The sequence below is a fragment of the Anabrus simplex genome, chromosome 7, assembly GCF_040414725.1.
Source record: "Anabrus simplex isolate iqAnaSimp1 chromosome 7, ASM4041472v1, whole genome shotgun sequence".
Taxonomy (NCBI): domain Eukaryota; kingdom Metazoa; phylum Arthropoda; class Insecta; order Orthoptera; family Tettigoniidae; genus Anabrus; species Anabrus simplex.
The window spans coordinates 93,892,732-93,910,445 of record NC_090271.1 but is presented as its reverse complement, the minus strand read 5'-3'; the positions used below and the strand labels follow the sequence as shown (position 1 = coordinate 93,910,445).

Below are 17,714 nucleotides of genomic sequence, written 5' to 3'. Positions count from 1 at the left end.
AAAACACCAGTGACAGGATTTATTGACACTGTCTCACGTACCATTCCTCAATCTCTTCAAGATCCCACCAAAGTGCTTACAAAAAAGTTTTGACTTTTAACATTACAGCGCCAGGAAACATTCCAGCTGGTGACGTGGGAATGAAATTGTCACTAGAGGGCCAGGCCCATAATCCATTTCTTCTTCAACAGCAAAGTAAACAGTCAAAGAATATCCACAGGACTTGCAAATAATAAATAGAAATTAAAAAAAGAGATGTAACATGACGAAAAAAAGAAATTCATTATTACCAGGATAGCAAGAGCATACATCGATAGTGCTAAAATGGAAGCCACCTTGAAATTCACGTGGGAAGAAAATTTTCAGTAGTTGTTCCACCTAGTAAATACATGAAACTTATTCACAATTCAAGATTGCTAAAATATCAGATTAAAACTAACAATACATGTTTCGGCCTCATATACTGTTACTTATAATCCGATTTTGTAAATTTGAATTGAGGGATGTCTGTTCAAAAGGTGCTATTTCCACCTTAAGAAGGTTGTGGAAAAGGCGCAAAAAACGTAAAATAGAAGGCGCATGGAACGTGTCCATGATCAGGTTTGGTACAGCTTTTATTCTGGTCTGGATTGCTTATGGCAATCGACAATATTTAACTACAGCAATGCATGTGGACGAAAGACTGATATATAAAATCAATCATTCAATCAATACTGATCTGCATTTAGGGCAGTCGCCCTGGGATAGATTCCTTATCTGTTGTTTTCCTAGCCTTTTCTTAAATGATTTCAATGAGATTTTGAAATTTATTGAACATCACCCTCGGTAAGTTATTCCAATCCCTAAAGGCCGGTCTCCACTGATTAACATTTAACACCAACATGTTAAATTTAACATGTTACAATTGACATGTATATTGTGATTGTGTCTTCCAATTGACTTTGCATGTTAACTCAGAATGTTGAGGTTAACACTTTTAACATGTTGGCATGTTTTCCGCTCCAAGTGGAAAACATGTCAAGTCAATTCGTTGTTCGGGAGATGTTGGCACAGCTTCGGCAACTTCCTTTCCGTTTCCATGTCAACAGATAGCCAAACGATGCAAACGACGTGCTTCTCGTGAAGTAGGATTATAGTTACAACACTCCGCAACATTCTCTTTGTCATAAGCTACAAATACAGTACTGGTACCGATACGCGCACATGTGTCGTTCTCTCTGCACTATACTAAAATTTATAGTCAGAAATGGAGTAGAGCAAGATTACTTTGGACTTAATTAATGATATAATAGAAAGGCCTTGTTTGTGGGATGTCTCATCATAGGAATCCAGTGATAAAACGAAGTAAGCCGACATTTTCCAGGAATTCTAAATTATCTATAATTGTTCCCGCGAGTGGATCGAAAAAACCTAGCGTTCCTCCGCTACCAGGACAGTCGAGTATTGTAAAAAAAAATCAGAAAAGTCGGGGCGGGAGCGGACAAAATTTATACTTCAAAATGGTTTGCTTTTGAAACAATGAACAGGATGACGGGAGGAAATGTGTCTAATAGAACTGCATTTCTAAATCATAACAAGAAGCAACAGTAGCAATAACAAAGGCAAAATCCTCTTCATCTGAGTCCATTGTCCTTGTCTGAAAATACCAGACACCACCTAAATGTATTACCACAAATTGATATGATGAACTACCTATATATAAACAAAGAAAGTCAAGTTTAACATGTTTATTAAGTGTGGACACAATGTTAAATGAAACAGTATTCAACATTTAACATGTTGATAGTGTCACCAGTTAACAATTAACACTTTTAACATTTAACATGTTGTTGTTAAATGTTAATCAGTGGAGACCGGCCTTAACTCCCCTTCCTATAAACGAATATTTGCTCCAATTTCTCATCTTCAGTTCCAACTTTACCTTCATATTGTGATCTTTCCTACTTTTAAAGGTGCCACTCAAACTTATTCGTCTACTAATGTCATTCCACGCCATCTCTCCACTGACAGGTCGGAAAATACCACTTAATTGAGCAGCTCGTCCTCTTTCTCCCAAGTCTTCACAGCCCAAAATTTGCAACATATTTATAACGCTACTCTTTTGTCGGAAATCACCCAGAACAAATCAAGCTGCTTTTATTAGGATTTTTTCCAGTTCTTGAATCAAGTAATCGTGGTGAGAGTCCCATACACTGGAACTATACTCTAGTTGGGAACTTACCAGAGACTTATATGCACTCTCCTTTACATCCTTTCTATAACCCCTAAACCAAGGCCAACTAGATAGACAGGCCATAAGGCTCTCCCTCCACTTCGGGCGCTACGTCACACAAGGCGCCAGCTGCTTCACTTCTCGCCAGTGACTTGTAGGCTGATCCGGTGTTGTATGTTTTGTAGAAGTCGCTGAGATCGGCAACTCTAGCGTGAAGATTAGTATACCTTGTGTCCCTGTGATTCTCCTATATCTCCTAGTATTGTGTACATAATTTAATCACTCTCATTTGTCTAGGTGCTACGTCTTCTAATGAACTATTTCAAGTACTTTGAAACCATTTTGTGCGTCCACTGCACGAACTACTTTACACAATCTTCAAGTACTTCTCAATCAGAGAACATTGCGAACTGCATTGGTGTCCTACTTTATCGGAATTGTGTGCGAGTGTCGAACTAGTGCAAATGTTGTTGTTTGAGTCATCAGTCCATAGACTGGTTTGATGAAGCTCTCCATGCCACCCTATCCTGCGCTAAACTTTTCATTTCGACGTAACTATTCAATCCTACATTTGCTCTAATCTGCTTGTCATATTCATACCTTGGTCTACCCCTACCGTTCTTACCACCTACACTTTCTTCAAAAACCAACTGAACAAGTCCTGGGTGACTCAAGATGTCTCCTATCATTCTATCTCACCTTCTCGTCAAATTTCTCCAAATCGATCTCCTCTCACCAATTCGATTCAGTATCTCTTCATTCGCGATTCGAGCTATCCATCTCACCTTCAGCATTCTTCTGTAACACCACATTTCAAAAGCTTCTATTCTCTTTCTTTCTGAACTAGTTATCGTCCATGTTTCACTTCCATACAATGCCACGCTCCACACGAAAGTCTTCAAAAACATCTTTCTAATTCCTATATCAATGTTTGAAGTGAGCAAATTCCTTTTCTTAAGAAAGCTCTTCCTTGCTTGAGCTAGTCTGCATTTTATGTCCTCCTTACTTCTCCCATCGTTAGTTATTTTACTACCCAAGTAACAATATTCATCTACTTCCTTTAAGACTCCATTTCCTAATCTAATATTTCCTACATCACCTGCCTCCGTTCGACTGCACTCCATTACTTTTGTATTGGACTTATTTATTTTCATCTTGTACTCCTTACCCAAGACTTCATCCATACCATTCAGCAACTTCTCAAGATCTTCTGCACTCTCAGATAAAATAACAATATCATCGGCAAATCTCAAGGTTCCACAGTCTAGCTCGAGCAGTCGAGGAGAGAGGTTGCGTAGCGAAGTGCGTGCTGTAAGCATGGTTGGCATTGAACAGTACCGGGCCGCTATTGGGAAATGGCAGGCAAGGCAGAAGAAGGAGGTCAGGAATGGATTGGTGACGGACGGATTGAAAATGAGTGAAGCGGTGCTGGTGGTGACAGTGATAGCAGTGTTACTGGTTATTGGGGGGGTGGAAGTAAACCCAGGCCCAAATACCAGTGGAAAATATAGCACGGAGGATTTGGCCGCACTCAGGGTGGTTGTAAGTGAAGTGATGCAGGAAAAGTGCCAATGGGATAAGGTGCAGGAAATAAAGGACATGATGGAGGAGCAGAGAAGGGAGATAGGGAACATGAAGAAATGGCTTGAAACGAAGACTGAGGAATCGAGCAGAAGAGTGGTCAATAACGAGAAAGAAATCGAGTTATTGAGAGGGGAAGTGAAGCATCTGAAAGACGAGGTGATGAAGATGAAGAAAGAAGCGGAGGGGTACAGGCAGGAGAGATTGAAAAAAGCCATATTTTTATATGGAATTGAGGAAGGGGCGAGAGAGAGCAAGATTGAGCTGATATTTAAGGTGGTGGAAGCTATACGTGATGTTATGAAGGTAAACTTTAGTGAGGTAGACATTGATGATGTAGAGAGAGTTGGTAGAATCAAAGGTCGGAGGCCAATTAGGGTTACATTGTTCTCAACCCTAATGGCAGATTCTGTGTTAAGAAACAGCAAGAATTTACAAGGGCGGAAAATAGGGGTGAAAGGAGATATGGGAAGAGAAGGAAGTGAAAACGCGAAGATCTTGAATAGGCACCTTTGGAGAGCGAGGAACCAGGGGCTAAAGGCCCGAATAAGAGGTCTGAGGTTGGAGGTGACGAACGGGCGATGGGTCAGAGTTCATTCAGTTTCTAAGCTAAAAGAAATGGACGAAAACGAGAGGTTTGAGAGTGGTGAGAGGTCAAGTCAAGATGGGAAGAAGAAAGAAGAAAAGAAGAGGAGGAGGGACGTGGCAGGAGAACAGGGCATCTCGGAAGAGAATGGGCAGTGCAGCCGGGAGACAGAAGACCAAGATAGTGAAGTGGACGGTGAGAGTGGACCGCAAGAAACTGGGAGAGGAGAGTGTAGTGGTGCAGTGAGTAAGAAAGGACAAAGGGAGATGGATTCAGAAGTCCAAAATAGTGAGGGGGAGAGTGTGGGTGAGCAGCAAGAAGAGGTGAGTGCAGGGTGCAGTGGTGTAGCGAAAAAGAAAGGTCAAGAGGAGACAGATCGACAAGAAGGTAAAAAACTTATGAGTAAAGTCAGGAGTAAGAGCTTAAAAGACATATGGGGAAAAGTACGTAAAGGGATGGAGGATACAGAGGGAGAGAGGTCGATAAATACTAGAAGTAAGAATAGAGTGGGAGACCTAGAAGGGAGGGAGGGAAAGTTATAACAATTTTGGAAGATAGGATGTGTGAATATTGAAGGAGTAAGGAGCAAATTAGGAAACAAGAAAGTTAGGGAAGTAATTGAAAGTTTCGATGTTGTGGCACTCTTAGAGACGTGGTTGGAAACAGGGAGGGAGATTGCATGGAAGGGGTTTGAGATAAAATATAAATATAGAAGAAAAGAGAGGAATAAGGGACGAGCACCAGGAGGGATGATAGTTCTAATTAGGGAAGAAATTAGTGAAAGAGTAGAGGATATAGAGACCGATATGATGGAAACCATATGGCTGAGATTGAATTTGGGAGAGAGAGAGGGACGGAGGAAGAAAATAAATCTAGCTTTTGTTTACTGCCATCCTAGTAATTCAGAATATGCAAATAAATATTTTTTTGAAGAGTTATTGGTGGATATTGGTAGGATAAGGGGAATGTATCCAGGGGAGGAGGATATGTTGTTATTTGGGGATTGGAACGCGAGAATAGGAGAACAGAGCCCAATTTATAGTAGGGAGGATGGAATGTGTTTGTTAGAAAGCAGAAGGAGTGAGGACAAAATTACAAATAGTTATGGAGAGAAGCTCCTAGAGATGTGTGCTGTGGGAAACTTGTATATTCTGAATGGGTGGATAGAGGGTGACAGGACGGGGAAATTGACATATGTTACGGAGAAAGGGGGTAGTGTGATAGATATGGTTCTGAGCTCGGAAGGGATGATTGAGGAAGTTGTAAGTATGGAAATAGGAGATTGGATTGAGTCACACCATTTCCCGGTGAGGGTTATGCTGAAAAGAGAGGTAGAGAAGCGTACAATGAAGGAAAATGAGACAAAGGATAAACGAGGGATGGGTTATAATAAGTACAAATGGACAGAGAAGGTGGGCCGGGATTGGAATAGGGTAGTAAAGGAGGAGTTACATCTTCTGAAATATGGGTGGGAAGGGGCGTTAGAAGAGAATGATACTGATAAAGCCTTGGAATTGTTGCTACATCCAATAAAGATGATAGCGCAGAAGGTGAAAGCTAGAAAAGGAAATAAGAAAGAGGGAGAAGAATGGTTTAATAGGGAGTGTGAAGGATTGCGGAGGAGGGTGATGGACGCTTTAGGAGAATATAGAAGGAAAGGTGGAAGCCAAGAAAGGGAGTTTTTCTGTAGATTGAGGAAGGAGTATAAAAAGAAAATTTCTGAGACAAAAAAGACGTGGTTAGAGGAACAAATGGAAGCCATAAATAATGACTGCAAGACTAACAATTTTGAGAGAGTTTGGGATAAGATTAATAGAATTATTAAGGGTGGAAGGAATATGGAGAGAACGAGTATTGAGGAAGTGCAATGGGTCAGGCACTTCGAGGAATTACTAGGAAAAAAGGGGGGTGATAGATGGAGAGGTTCGGGAGAAGAAGTAATTTGGAGTAATAGGGGAGTGGCAATTTATGACTTGGATAAAGAAATCACAAGAGAGGAAATCCGGGGAGTGATAGGCAGAGCCAGAGCGAAGTCGGCCGGGGGGTGTAACGGTATAAATAATAAGTTTTGGAAGGAAATTAGTAAAAATGAGATAATGATAGAGGGCATGGTGAAACTATTCAATACGATATTCGAGGGAGGAAATTACCCTAGGGAATGGGAAACAGGAATCATATGCCCTATATACAAGGGAAAGGGTAGTAGGAACGATGTGAACAGTTATAGGGGTATATCTCTGTTGGATTCTCTGAGTAAAATATATACTGGGGTGCTAGCGAACAGAATAAGTGGGTGGGCGGAAGAAAATGGAATTTTGACAGATTACCAAGGGGGATTTAGGAAAAAGAAAAGAACAGTGGATAATATAATGATAGTAAAGACTATTTTAGAAAAGTATAAGAATATGAATAGAAGTACGGTTTATGTAGCAGCAATAGATTTTGAGAAAGCTTTTGATAAGGTAAATAGAGAGGCCCTAAGAGAGAAATTAGGTAGGCTAGGGATTTCGGAGAAGATGTTGAGGGCAGTGGAAGGAATATACAGGGACGTCAGGTTTTGTGTAAAATTGGGAGAAGGGAGAATGAGTGGACCATTAGAGTCCAAGGTGGGTTTAAAACAAGGTTGCAAGTTATCGCCCATACTGTTTATTTTATTTATAAACGATATTTTAGAGGGGTTTGGGGCAGGAAATTGGGCTGTACCGGTAATTAATGGTTTGGAAGTGCCAGGACTGATATTTGCGGATGATGTGTTATTGATGACGTTAACTTCAGGGGCGATGAATAGGGCCTTAGAGTCAGTGATGCTATTTGCGAGGAAATGGGGATTGAAAATTAATGGAAATAAGTCTAAAATATTGATAGTACAGGTGAACAAAAGAAGAAAGATGGAAGGGAATTGGGTAATACAGGGAGAAAGATTGGAACAGGTAAGGAAGCTGGAATATCTAGGAGTTATTTTTAATGATAAAGGAACTTGGAGTGACCAGATCAAAAGAATGAAATATAGAGGCTTGGCAGCCTTAGCCTCAGTCAGAAATTTGCTACTCAAGTTCCCGGGGATCAGTTACAAAACACTGAGACTCGTGTTCAGGTCGGTAATAGTGGGGAGGGTATTATACGGGGCAGAAGTTTGGGGGCTGGATGAAAAAAGAGAGGAACTAAGAAAGATTGTTAGTAGTTTTGCGAAGTTAGTGATGGGCTTACCGAGGTGTACAGCAAATGTAGGGGCGGAATTAATGTGTGGGGAGGATTTGGAATCAGAGGGTGTGAAAAGAATAGTTAGATATTGGATGAATTTAAAAAGACAGGAAGGTGGGAGAGTTTTACAGGCTGCATATGTACAGCAATTTAAGAGCATGTATAAGGGAGGATGGTTAGAAAAAATAAAAGGATATTTAGAGAGGATAGGATTAGGGCACCTGTGGGGGGAGGTTTGGTCAAAGACAGAAGTGAGAGGGATGAAAATACTGGAAAGGAGAATTAGGGATATACATAGGCAGAAATTATTGGGGGAAAGCAGACTAAGAAATTCGCTGATTGTTTTGACGAAAATAGAGGAGATAGCAGGGTTGAATATTAGATACGTCGATAGGTCAAATCGATATGGGGTGATGTGGTGGCTTTTAGGTCTGCCAAGGAATAAGGGCTGGTTACAGGGCAGGGATAAGACAAGGTGTGTACTTTGTGGAGATGTGAATGATGAGTTTCACTTGCTAAGAGACTGTGAGGGAACGAGGGGGTTAAGACATGGATTATTGAGTGCCGAGCATCGGGAAATACTGGGGAGAGGGGATGAGAACGCAATACTGAGATGGATTCTTAAACAATGGGAAAAAGGGGGTGAATTGAACAGGTATTTGTGTGCGACAAAAAAGGCCTGCGAGAGTAAAATGAAGGAGAGTGAGTTAGAGGGTGGGCAGGGGAATAGGGGGGTAGAATAGTTATCTGTATAAGGGAAGGAGATAGTAGGTTAAAATTTTAATGGTTTAGTGTATATAGGGACTGAGTATTTAGTTGGGAGAGTTGGGTAAGAGGACAGGATGGCATGGTCTGTTTGTTTTATGATATGTCAGTAATTGTTATTCATTGTAATTTTATTAGGTTATGATGGTAACTATTTGTGAAGACTGAAATAGGGTAAATAATTTGTGAAGGATGAGACGTGGTAAGGGTGAAGTGGTATATTTATTGTGATATTTGGAGTTGACGCTGATTGGTAAGTTTTATGATATGTCAGTAATTGTTATTCACTGTAAATTTATTAGGTTATGATGGTAATTATTTGGGAAGACTGAAATGTGGCAATGGTGAAGTGGTATATTTATTGTTGATGTATATAAGAGAGAGGATAGCATGATAGTGTGGTATGAGATTGAGAGGTGGTATATGAAGCGATGTGTTGGTATTGAAGGGTAGATGTATTAGCTTTTGGTTTGGTAGGAGGTTATTTAATGCTAACTAAGTGAGTGTTAAGAGGGACAAGAGTTTTGGATGGTAGAGATTGGAATGTGGTGTTGGTGAAGAGATGGTATATGAGTGTTTGGTATTTTAAGGTGAAGATGGCCTGGTATCTAGATACGATTAAGTTAAGATGTGTCATATTGCTGAAATGAGGTGTTGGAGAAGTGGTGGTATAAAATGGTCGCAGTTATTGAGGACGATGGTGGAAATATGGTGAGAAGCGGTGTTAAGCGGTGTTATTTGGTAAATCTGAGATGTTGTAAATTTAGATTCAGTGGTGTATTGTGGAAGGTATATGAGGTGGATCTGGAATGGAAATTGTGGGGAAGAGGTGGTATCTGAATCCGGGAGTTTGTATGTAGATGGTTTATTTATTGCTGAATTATTTTAGATTTATCGATTGAAACAAAATGTGGTGTGGGAGAAGTGTTGGTATAGGCGAAGATGGTTTGGTAATGAGATGGTTTAATTTATTGCTGAAACTTTTGGAGTTGGAGAGATGATTGTATTAAGTGCGGGTTGGTTAATGTAGTGTATGATGGATTGAAGGGCAATTGCGGAATGTTGGTTGTTATGGTTTGGACAGAGAGTAAGTTAGAGGACAATGAAGATGACGTATGTGCTGAATCCACAAGGACACGTAATGAGTGGTGGTTGCGATAGCAAATGTAATGCTGAGCATGGCGTGGGTTTTAAAATGAGATCAAGCATGGCTGAATAATGGACTAGTTGCAACATGAGAGGTAGTAATGCATTGAAATAAAAGTGGTATTTAAGGTAAGAGTGGAGGGAGACCAGTGTTGAAATTTGATTGTAAGTTATTATGATTTTCTGCTGGGTTAGGATTGTGTTATTTATTGTTGTGAACGTGGAGGACTTTTGTTTGTGTTATGGCTGGTTAGAATGTAAGTGCTGACTGTCGATGTTTTGGTATTGATCGGGAGTATGTCAGGGAAAATGAATGTGACGAAAGTTGCTGTAGGCATTAGGACAAGTGATGAGTTTGCTGGATCCTCGAGCCGAGGACTGCTACAGAATTGTTATCATTTTTGTTATTATTTATTCCTATTATCTCTATTATCATTATTATATTATTATGTATTTAGTTATTATTATTATTATTATTATTATTATTATATTATTATTATCATTATTTTATTATTATTTTTATTTATTTTTTTTATTTTTTTTTATTTTTTTTTTTATTATAATTATTAATATTGTGTCTTATTGCTTTGTGAACATGTAATGGGGCGGAAAGCCTGTTTGTTCATAAATAAATAAATAAATAAATAAATCTCAAGGTTCTGATTTCCTCTCCTTGGACCTTTCCAAATTTCTCTTTGATTTCCTTTACTGCCTGTTCTATGTAAACATTGAAAAGGAGAGGGGACAAACTGCAGCCTTGCCTTACTCCTTTCTGGATTGCTGCTTCTTTTTCAAAGCCCTCGATTCTTATCACTGCAGACTGATTTTTATGCAGATTGTAGATTATTATTCGTTCTCGGTATCTGATCCCTATCATCTCCAGAATCATAAATAGCTTGGTCCAATCAACATTATCGAATGTCTTTACTACATCTACGAATGCCATGTACGTGGGCTTGTCCTTCTTGATTCGTTCCTCTAAGATCAGACGTAAAATCAGGATTGCTTCACGTGTTCCTGCATTTCTTCTGAAGCCAAATTGATCTTCTCCCAACCTAGCTTCAACTTGTTTGTCCATTCTTCTGTAAATAATACGTGTTAAAATTTTGCAGGCATGAGATACTAAACTAATGGTGCGGTAGTTTTCACACCTGTCAGCACCGGCTTTCTTGGGAATAGGTATAACAACATTCTGCCGAAAATCGGATGGGACTTCACCTGACTCAAACATCTTGTACACTAAATGAAATAACCTTGCTATGCTGGTTTCTCCTAAGGCAGTCAGTAATTCAGAGGGAATGTCATCAATTCCAGGTGCCTTGTTCATATTTAGGTCACTCACAGCTCTGTCAAACTCTGGCCGCAAAATTGGGTCTCCCATTTTATCAGCATCAACAGCCTCTTCATGTTCCAGAACCAAATTATCTACATCTTTACCTTGATACAACTGTTGGATATGTTCTTGCCATCTTTCTGCTTTGTCTTCTTTCCCTAGAAGTGGCTTTCCATCTGAGCTCTTAATGCTCATACACCTAGATTTCTTTTCTCCAAAGGTTTCCTTGATTTTCCTGTATGCAGCATCTACCTTTCCCAGGACCATACAGCCTTCGACATCCTTGCACTTCTCCTTCAGCCATTCTTCCTTAGCTACCTTGCACTTTCTATCCACTTGATTCTTTAATCGCCTGTATTCTTATCTGCCCTCTTCATTTCTAGCATTCTTGTATTTTCGTCGTTCATCAATCAGGTCTAGTATTTCCTGAGTTATCCACTGATTCTTAGTTGATATTTTCTTCCTTCCTAACATTTCTTCAACAGCCCTACTGACTTCATTTTTCATGACTCCCCACTCTTCTTCTATAGTGTTTCCTTCAGCCTTTTCATTTAGCCCTTGTGCAGCATGTTCCTTGAAACAATCCCTCACACTCTTTTCTTTCAACTTATCTAGATCCCATATTTTTGCATTCTTTCGTTTCTTCAATTTCTTCAACTTCAGATGGCATTTCATGACCAACAAGTTGGGGTCAGAGTCCACGTCTGCTCCTGGGAAAGTTTTGCAATCCAACACCTGGTTTCTGAATCTCTGCCTAATCATAATGTAGTCTGTTTGATACCTTCCAGTGTCTCCAGGTCTCGTCCACGTATACAGTCGTCGTTTGTGGTGTTTGAACTAGTAATAGCAAGGACTAAATTATGATCAGTGCAGAATTCAACCAGCCGACTTCCTCTTTCGTTCCTTTGTCTCAATCCAAATTCTCCTACTGTACTACCTTCTCTTCCTTGGCCTACTACTGCATTCCAGTCTCCCATCACAATTAGATTCTCGTCACCTTTTACATATTGTATTAAATCTTCTATCTCCTCATATATTCTTTCGATTTCTTCATCATCCGCTGAACTAGTAGGCAACTACACCTGCGCTATTGTGGTGGGCATTGATTTGGTGTCTATCTTGATGACAATAATTCTTTCACTATGCTGGTTGTAGTGGCTTACCCGCTGCCCTATTTTCTTATTCATTATTAAACCAACTCCTGCATTTCCCCTGTTTGATTTTGTGTTGATAATTCGGTAGTTGCCTGACCAAAAACCTTGTTCTTCCTGCCAACGTACTTCACTTATACCAACTACATCTAACTTTAGCCTATCCATCTCCCTTTTCAGATTCTCTAACCTACCACAACAATTCAAACTTCTAACATTCTACGCTCCGACTCGCAGAATGTCAGTATCCATCTTCCTGATGATCGCTCCCTCTCGTGTAGTCCCAACCCGGAGATCCGAATGGGGGAGGGGGACTAGTTTAACTCCGGAATATTTTACCCGGGAGGAAGCCATCATCAGTACATCATTCATATAGAGTGAGCTGCATGTCCTCGGGAGGTAGTTACTGCTGTAGTTTCCCGTTGCTTTCAGCTGTGTAGCAGTATCAACACAGCTAAGCCATGGTGAGTATTATTACAAGGCCGTATCAATCAATCATCTAGACTGCCGCCCTTGCAACTACCGAAAGGCTGCTACCCCCCTTTCGATGAACCATTCGTTAGTCTGGTCTCTCAACAGATACCCATCCGATATGGTTGCACCTGCAGCTCGGCTATCTGCATCATTGGGACACGCAAGCCTCCCCACCGCGGCAAGGTCACATGGTTCGCAGAGGAGGCTAATGCAAATATAATAAAGTATTGTGTCTGGGTGAAATAACAAGCTCACATCAACTTCAAGAACAAGAACAAGAACTTGTAGGCTGATCAGAACCTCGCAGCATTGAGGCTATCGATGGTGTTGAATTATTTAAACGTGTGTGAACATTGTAAATTATGGCCACGTCGTGTTGTATACCTGGTTGTAGAATCAACTACATTTCAAAACAGCCTAATATTTCAGTGTTTAAATTTCCTACTGACTAGTTTCGGAAACAAAAGTGGATCTTAGCCATCCATCGAACCGAATCCGTCCCTTCAGCAAGCTGAGTTGTGTGAATAAAACACTTCGACGAACGTTTCGTAATTAGTGAGGATTCTGTTAGAAGACCGGATGAGTCTATTTTAACTGTAAAACCTAACAATTTAAAACTCTCAAACGACGCTATTCCTAAGTTTGAAAAAGTGCCTTCTTATCTGTCTAAAAATCTGATAACACTGAGCAAAATTCCTATTCAAAGACAAGAAGAAATTGAAAAACGGGAAGAAGAAAGAAAGAAAGCTGAGGAAGAAGATGACAGGATCAAGGACTTCGATGACGTTCAGGGTAATTTAAGTATAAAACGCAAATTAGATTTGAACACAGTTTTTGTCAATTTTAACAGCCAAAGTCTCCGTATTTTCAAAATTTATATGACTGAGGAAAATATTCCGAAAATTGGTACTTCCTTAACACTAAACGAAGCTCTTGATTTTAAAGCCATTAAACATGATATTTTCATGAGTGGTAACCCTGATATACGTGCATTAATGCCCGAGTGCACCAAGCTCGGTAATTATCAGCCTTTACGAAACCGTGGTAAAACTTTTACCGTGGTATTGTCGTAAAAGCAGTGCACCATTACTATCGCCCGGTTTCGTTACCGCGGTTTCTTGACGCTTGATTTTCTCGCTATTATTCCCCTCGGAAGAAATTCGAAGTAGTATTCAGGAAGCAGTGATCATTTCGATAGTCACTTGTCTTTAGTTTATCCAGCCGGCAGTGATCGTTTCGACAGTCACTTGTCCCTCGTGTTTACATTTTGTAACAGCGCAAGCATGTTATCGACTCCTTAAAATGGAAAATAATGTTCGACATGTTTTGAATGTTACATCGAAGTCCTAAAGACATGGAAGGGGACCTCCTTTTCCACACACAATATTGTCTCTCGACAACATTCCTTGTGGCAATATGGGCTCTGTTATATCGTTGTTCTGCTGGGGAGGTGGGATTCTGAACAGGAGGAAGGATTTACATGGGTAACCTCCATCACCCAAAATATAGCCATTAGCTATTTCTCTCGTCTCGAGACGCGCTCTCAGCCGAGAATTGTGAAATATTGTGCTATCATGAGTCGACCCTGGCCATCTTGCTACAATATCTCGTATCGTGAGGTTCGAATCGCTCACAGTTTGCACGTTTAGCGAGAAATAACCTTTCCTATTTCTAAATACCTCCCCATTTTCACCTCCGGGAGACTGTATTTGCACATGAGTGCAGTCCAGCGCACCCAATACACCAAGGAACCCAGCTATTGTATGAAACCCTTCCATAACCTCTCTTTGTTCTCGCTGCGTAAGTGGAAGTTGAATGAACTGTGGCGATAACGACGCAAGTAGATCAGAAACCTTGTGTATTATGCGGCATACAGTGGTTCTGTCAACATCACAGACGTCACCGATCACTCCTTGAAATGTTCCAGTTGCATAGAACCGCAGCGCTATTAAAAGACGATTTCTAGGCGATTTCGGACAGTTTCTCTCAGTCGGGCATTCCAATTGTTCGCCATTTAAATCTTCTCTGGAACGAAGCATCGCTTAATTCTTCAAATAAATCGCGTCTCTCTTCTATAATTCTCCCTTCATTTCTTTCAAACTGATTAAAATACTGGAGATATAACCTATAGTTGTTAAGCTCCATCTTGGAATCTTTAACCACAGAGCACAAATACAACTTTACCGCGGTTTTCTTAGTTAACCGCTCGCTCACGCGCGGTAAACATTATACCGCGGTAAAATGTCGGTAAACTCGAAACCGAGCTTGGTGCAACAGAAATACGACTTTACCCTGGTAAAATTGTGAAGTTTACCGCGGTATTCTCTTTACCGAGGTTGGTGCACTCGGGCATAAGTGACGGGGGCAAGATATTAAAATGGTCAAATTAGAAAAGTATCTGTAACTTCCTGTTTAGTCCTGCTTGTAACTCGACAAAATATATTATGTGCACAAAATAATCGATGAAATTGAAAGTGAAGTTGATGAGTGTATCATTACTAATAAATTAAAATTTTGTAAGGAACAGTTAAATATAGCCTTTGCAAAGAAAGTATCTTACTCCTGTATACTAGTAACATGGTTCACTTCAATATTTTTCGCATTCAGACTATTGTTGTGAATTGTCATCATATATTTTCCTAGTAACATTACAATTATTTTTATGCGTATTATGTGTTCTAATCTTTTACACGAAATCGTGTTCAGTTCCAAATGACAGATAATTTTACGTAAAGAAATGTACATATACTGCCTCGCCAGTATTCTCCCTGCATAAAACCCGTGTAGTATACAAGCCTAAATAAAGCCCCAATAGAAGGAGTGTTCAATTATATCGTTAAGGTTGAATAAATGAACAGTATCATTGTGAAAGTGAGCGGGCTGTACACTGCCATGCTGAACGCCAGCCACTCTCGTGACGTCACGGTCCGAGCATTGTGGCCTGTCTATCTAGTGCGGCCTTGCCTAAACACCCTCATCACCATGTGCAGAGATATGTATCCTTTATTTACAATCCCATTTATGCGATTACCCCAAGGAAGGTCTTTCCTTATATTAACACCCAAATACTTACAATGAACCCCAAAAGGAACTCTCAACCCATCAACGCAGTAATTAAAACTGATAGGACTTTACCTATTTGTGAAACTCACAACTTGACTTATAACCCAGTTTACCATTATACCATTGACTGCTGTCCATCTCACAACATTATTGAGGTCATGTTGCAGTTGCTCACAATCTTGTAACTTAACAAAAACTTCAGTGAATCACAGCACTCCTTCACGAACTTTATCTCCAAGAGCAAAATACAAACAAAGGCCCACGAGAGAAGACGAGTCAGACGTTTAGCACCACCGGCGAGGACAAGTTGAGTACAGCTCAGACGTTATAAATTTCAGTCAGGGGATGAAATCACCACCAAGAAAATGGTTCCCTTTCGATAGTAGATCAGCGTTTAAAACACTTCATTTTCAAGTGTATAATTGTCGACAATATTCAACAGTAATTTATATTATCCTTGAAAAGAAATATATTTCTCCTACACAATTCCTGAGTTTTTGGTGGACGGGGGGGGGGGGGGGATAGAGAGTGTGAACTTACATCACCGGTAACAGGAACATTAATCTCTGTAGCATCTACAAATGTTACAGAGAAGTGCACCTGCGTGCTACATGTTGTCCAATTTGTGTACTTCCTGGTTCTGGAAAGCTCGCGAAGCGATGAAGCCCTGTTAGTAGGCAATGAGAAGGAACATGTTCGCGGACGAACTACGTCAGCGGAAAATTACACATTGTGAAGTATTTCCCAAAGCAGTTCGTGAAGTACACAGATATTTATATTTAGACTGGCAATGAGCAGCAAGATTCTGAAGCCGGAAGCGTACGGCCGCCGTCATCTTACGTCACTGCACTTTGCCGATGCATTCAAGTAAAATACGAATAGTAGACGAAACGGGAATATTGGACAGGAGATAATTTAAATAATTATAATCACATCGAAATAATAATAATAATAACGATTAAATAGACCTATTATCTCCTTTATTTTACCGTAAAATGAGAAACATCGGTATATTAATTTCCAAATGCTTAAAAATCGGCTTCCTCTTAATACCGATCTGAGGTCATATCTGTTTCCATTCAAATATCTTACAGAATGTATGTTTAGTCCGTCAGCGATGCCGCTGGTGGGATCATCAACAGCTCTGCCATCAGCTGTCATAGATGGCCTAGGCATCACTAAAGAGGCGAACTAGGGAAATGAGGAGTGAGGTAGTTTCCCGTTGCTTTCATCACCGAGCCAGAGTTGCTATTACATATCAGTCTGCCAAGCCCACTGAAATGCATACACCAACCGACCCTATGAGCAACATTTTCACACCATTCATAGCAGGGACTGGCTGCATTGGTATTGGCAATTCTAGCATCGCTCATACCTCAGTCACTTTCATATTGTCAAAGCCAAGGATAAGACAGAGACAGATCTATAAAAGTAACAAAATTGCTCTAGCCTATACCAGAAGACATAGTGCACTGTAAACACTAGGTCCTGCCAGCAAAGGCGGTTACAGCATGATTCACACGTATTTTCAGAACAGCAATGAAAGTATGCTAATAAGGGGATAAACATGCGTGTCCATGGGTTTAGACCTGGTGCATGTGAGCTTAAACTTGAAGACAAATTTCTTTCATACAAATGAGCAGTGGCTTCAGTAGGTATGTTCCCTTTCATGACTGAGCTTAAACCATTACGTTTACATGTATTCTCTCTAAAATACATCTCAGTAAGGTTTCACACATGAACAACATCGTTCGTAGAAACTTAGAGGTTACTCCCCAGGTATTCTTCAAAGAAATGAATGGATGAGGATTATCTTTTTGTAGAGCTGTTTCCTTTATTGCAGAGAAATGACTAACACCTTTACAACAAATCCTGAGAAATAGTCAAAAATATTCTACGATAATAAACCTAACACCTATCGATATATGCAAGCTTACTAATACTTCCACTCTAATTTTTGTTACGGAGTTTTCCGTGATAGTTAGAGGTGAAAGAAGGTGCGGGCGGGAATAGGTCTCAACTTACAAAATTAAAGTTAATTTAAAACTTTAACAAAGGTTATATTTTCTGTTCAAAATCAACAAATGGCAACAAATAACAAAGATGTAACAGGTATCAAGTAGCATGTTAACAATTTAATAATTTACAGAGTCCCAAGAATAATTTATGAGCTCTCAGCTCACCACCACAATAGTTACAGGG

General features: G+C 40.0%; 1 protein-coding gene across 2 annotated transcripts in view; it reads right to left on the bottom strand.

The window, feature by feature from the left end:
* Positions 1-185, bottom strand: part of deltaCOP (coatomer subunit delta) — a 113,166-nt gene extending 112,981 nt beyond the window's left edge. Inside the window, exon 1 of one of the 2 annotated variants that reach the window (XM_067151216.2) lies at positions 42-185. In XM_067151216.2, the coding sequence (XP_067007317.2) occupies positions 42-44 (3 nt within the window). In that variant the 5' untranslated portion in view covers positions 45-185. The remainder of the gene's footprint in view (positions 1-41) is intronic. The other variant, XM_068228600.1, reaches the window with a different exon arrangement.
* Between the last annotated feature and the right edge of the window lie 17,529 nt (positions 186-17,714).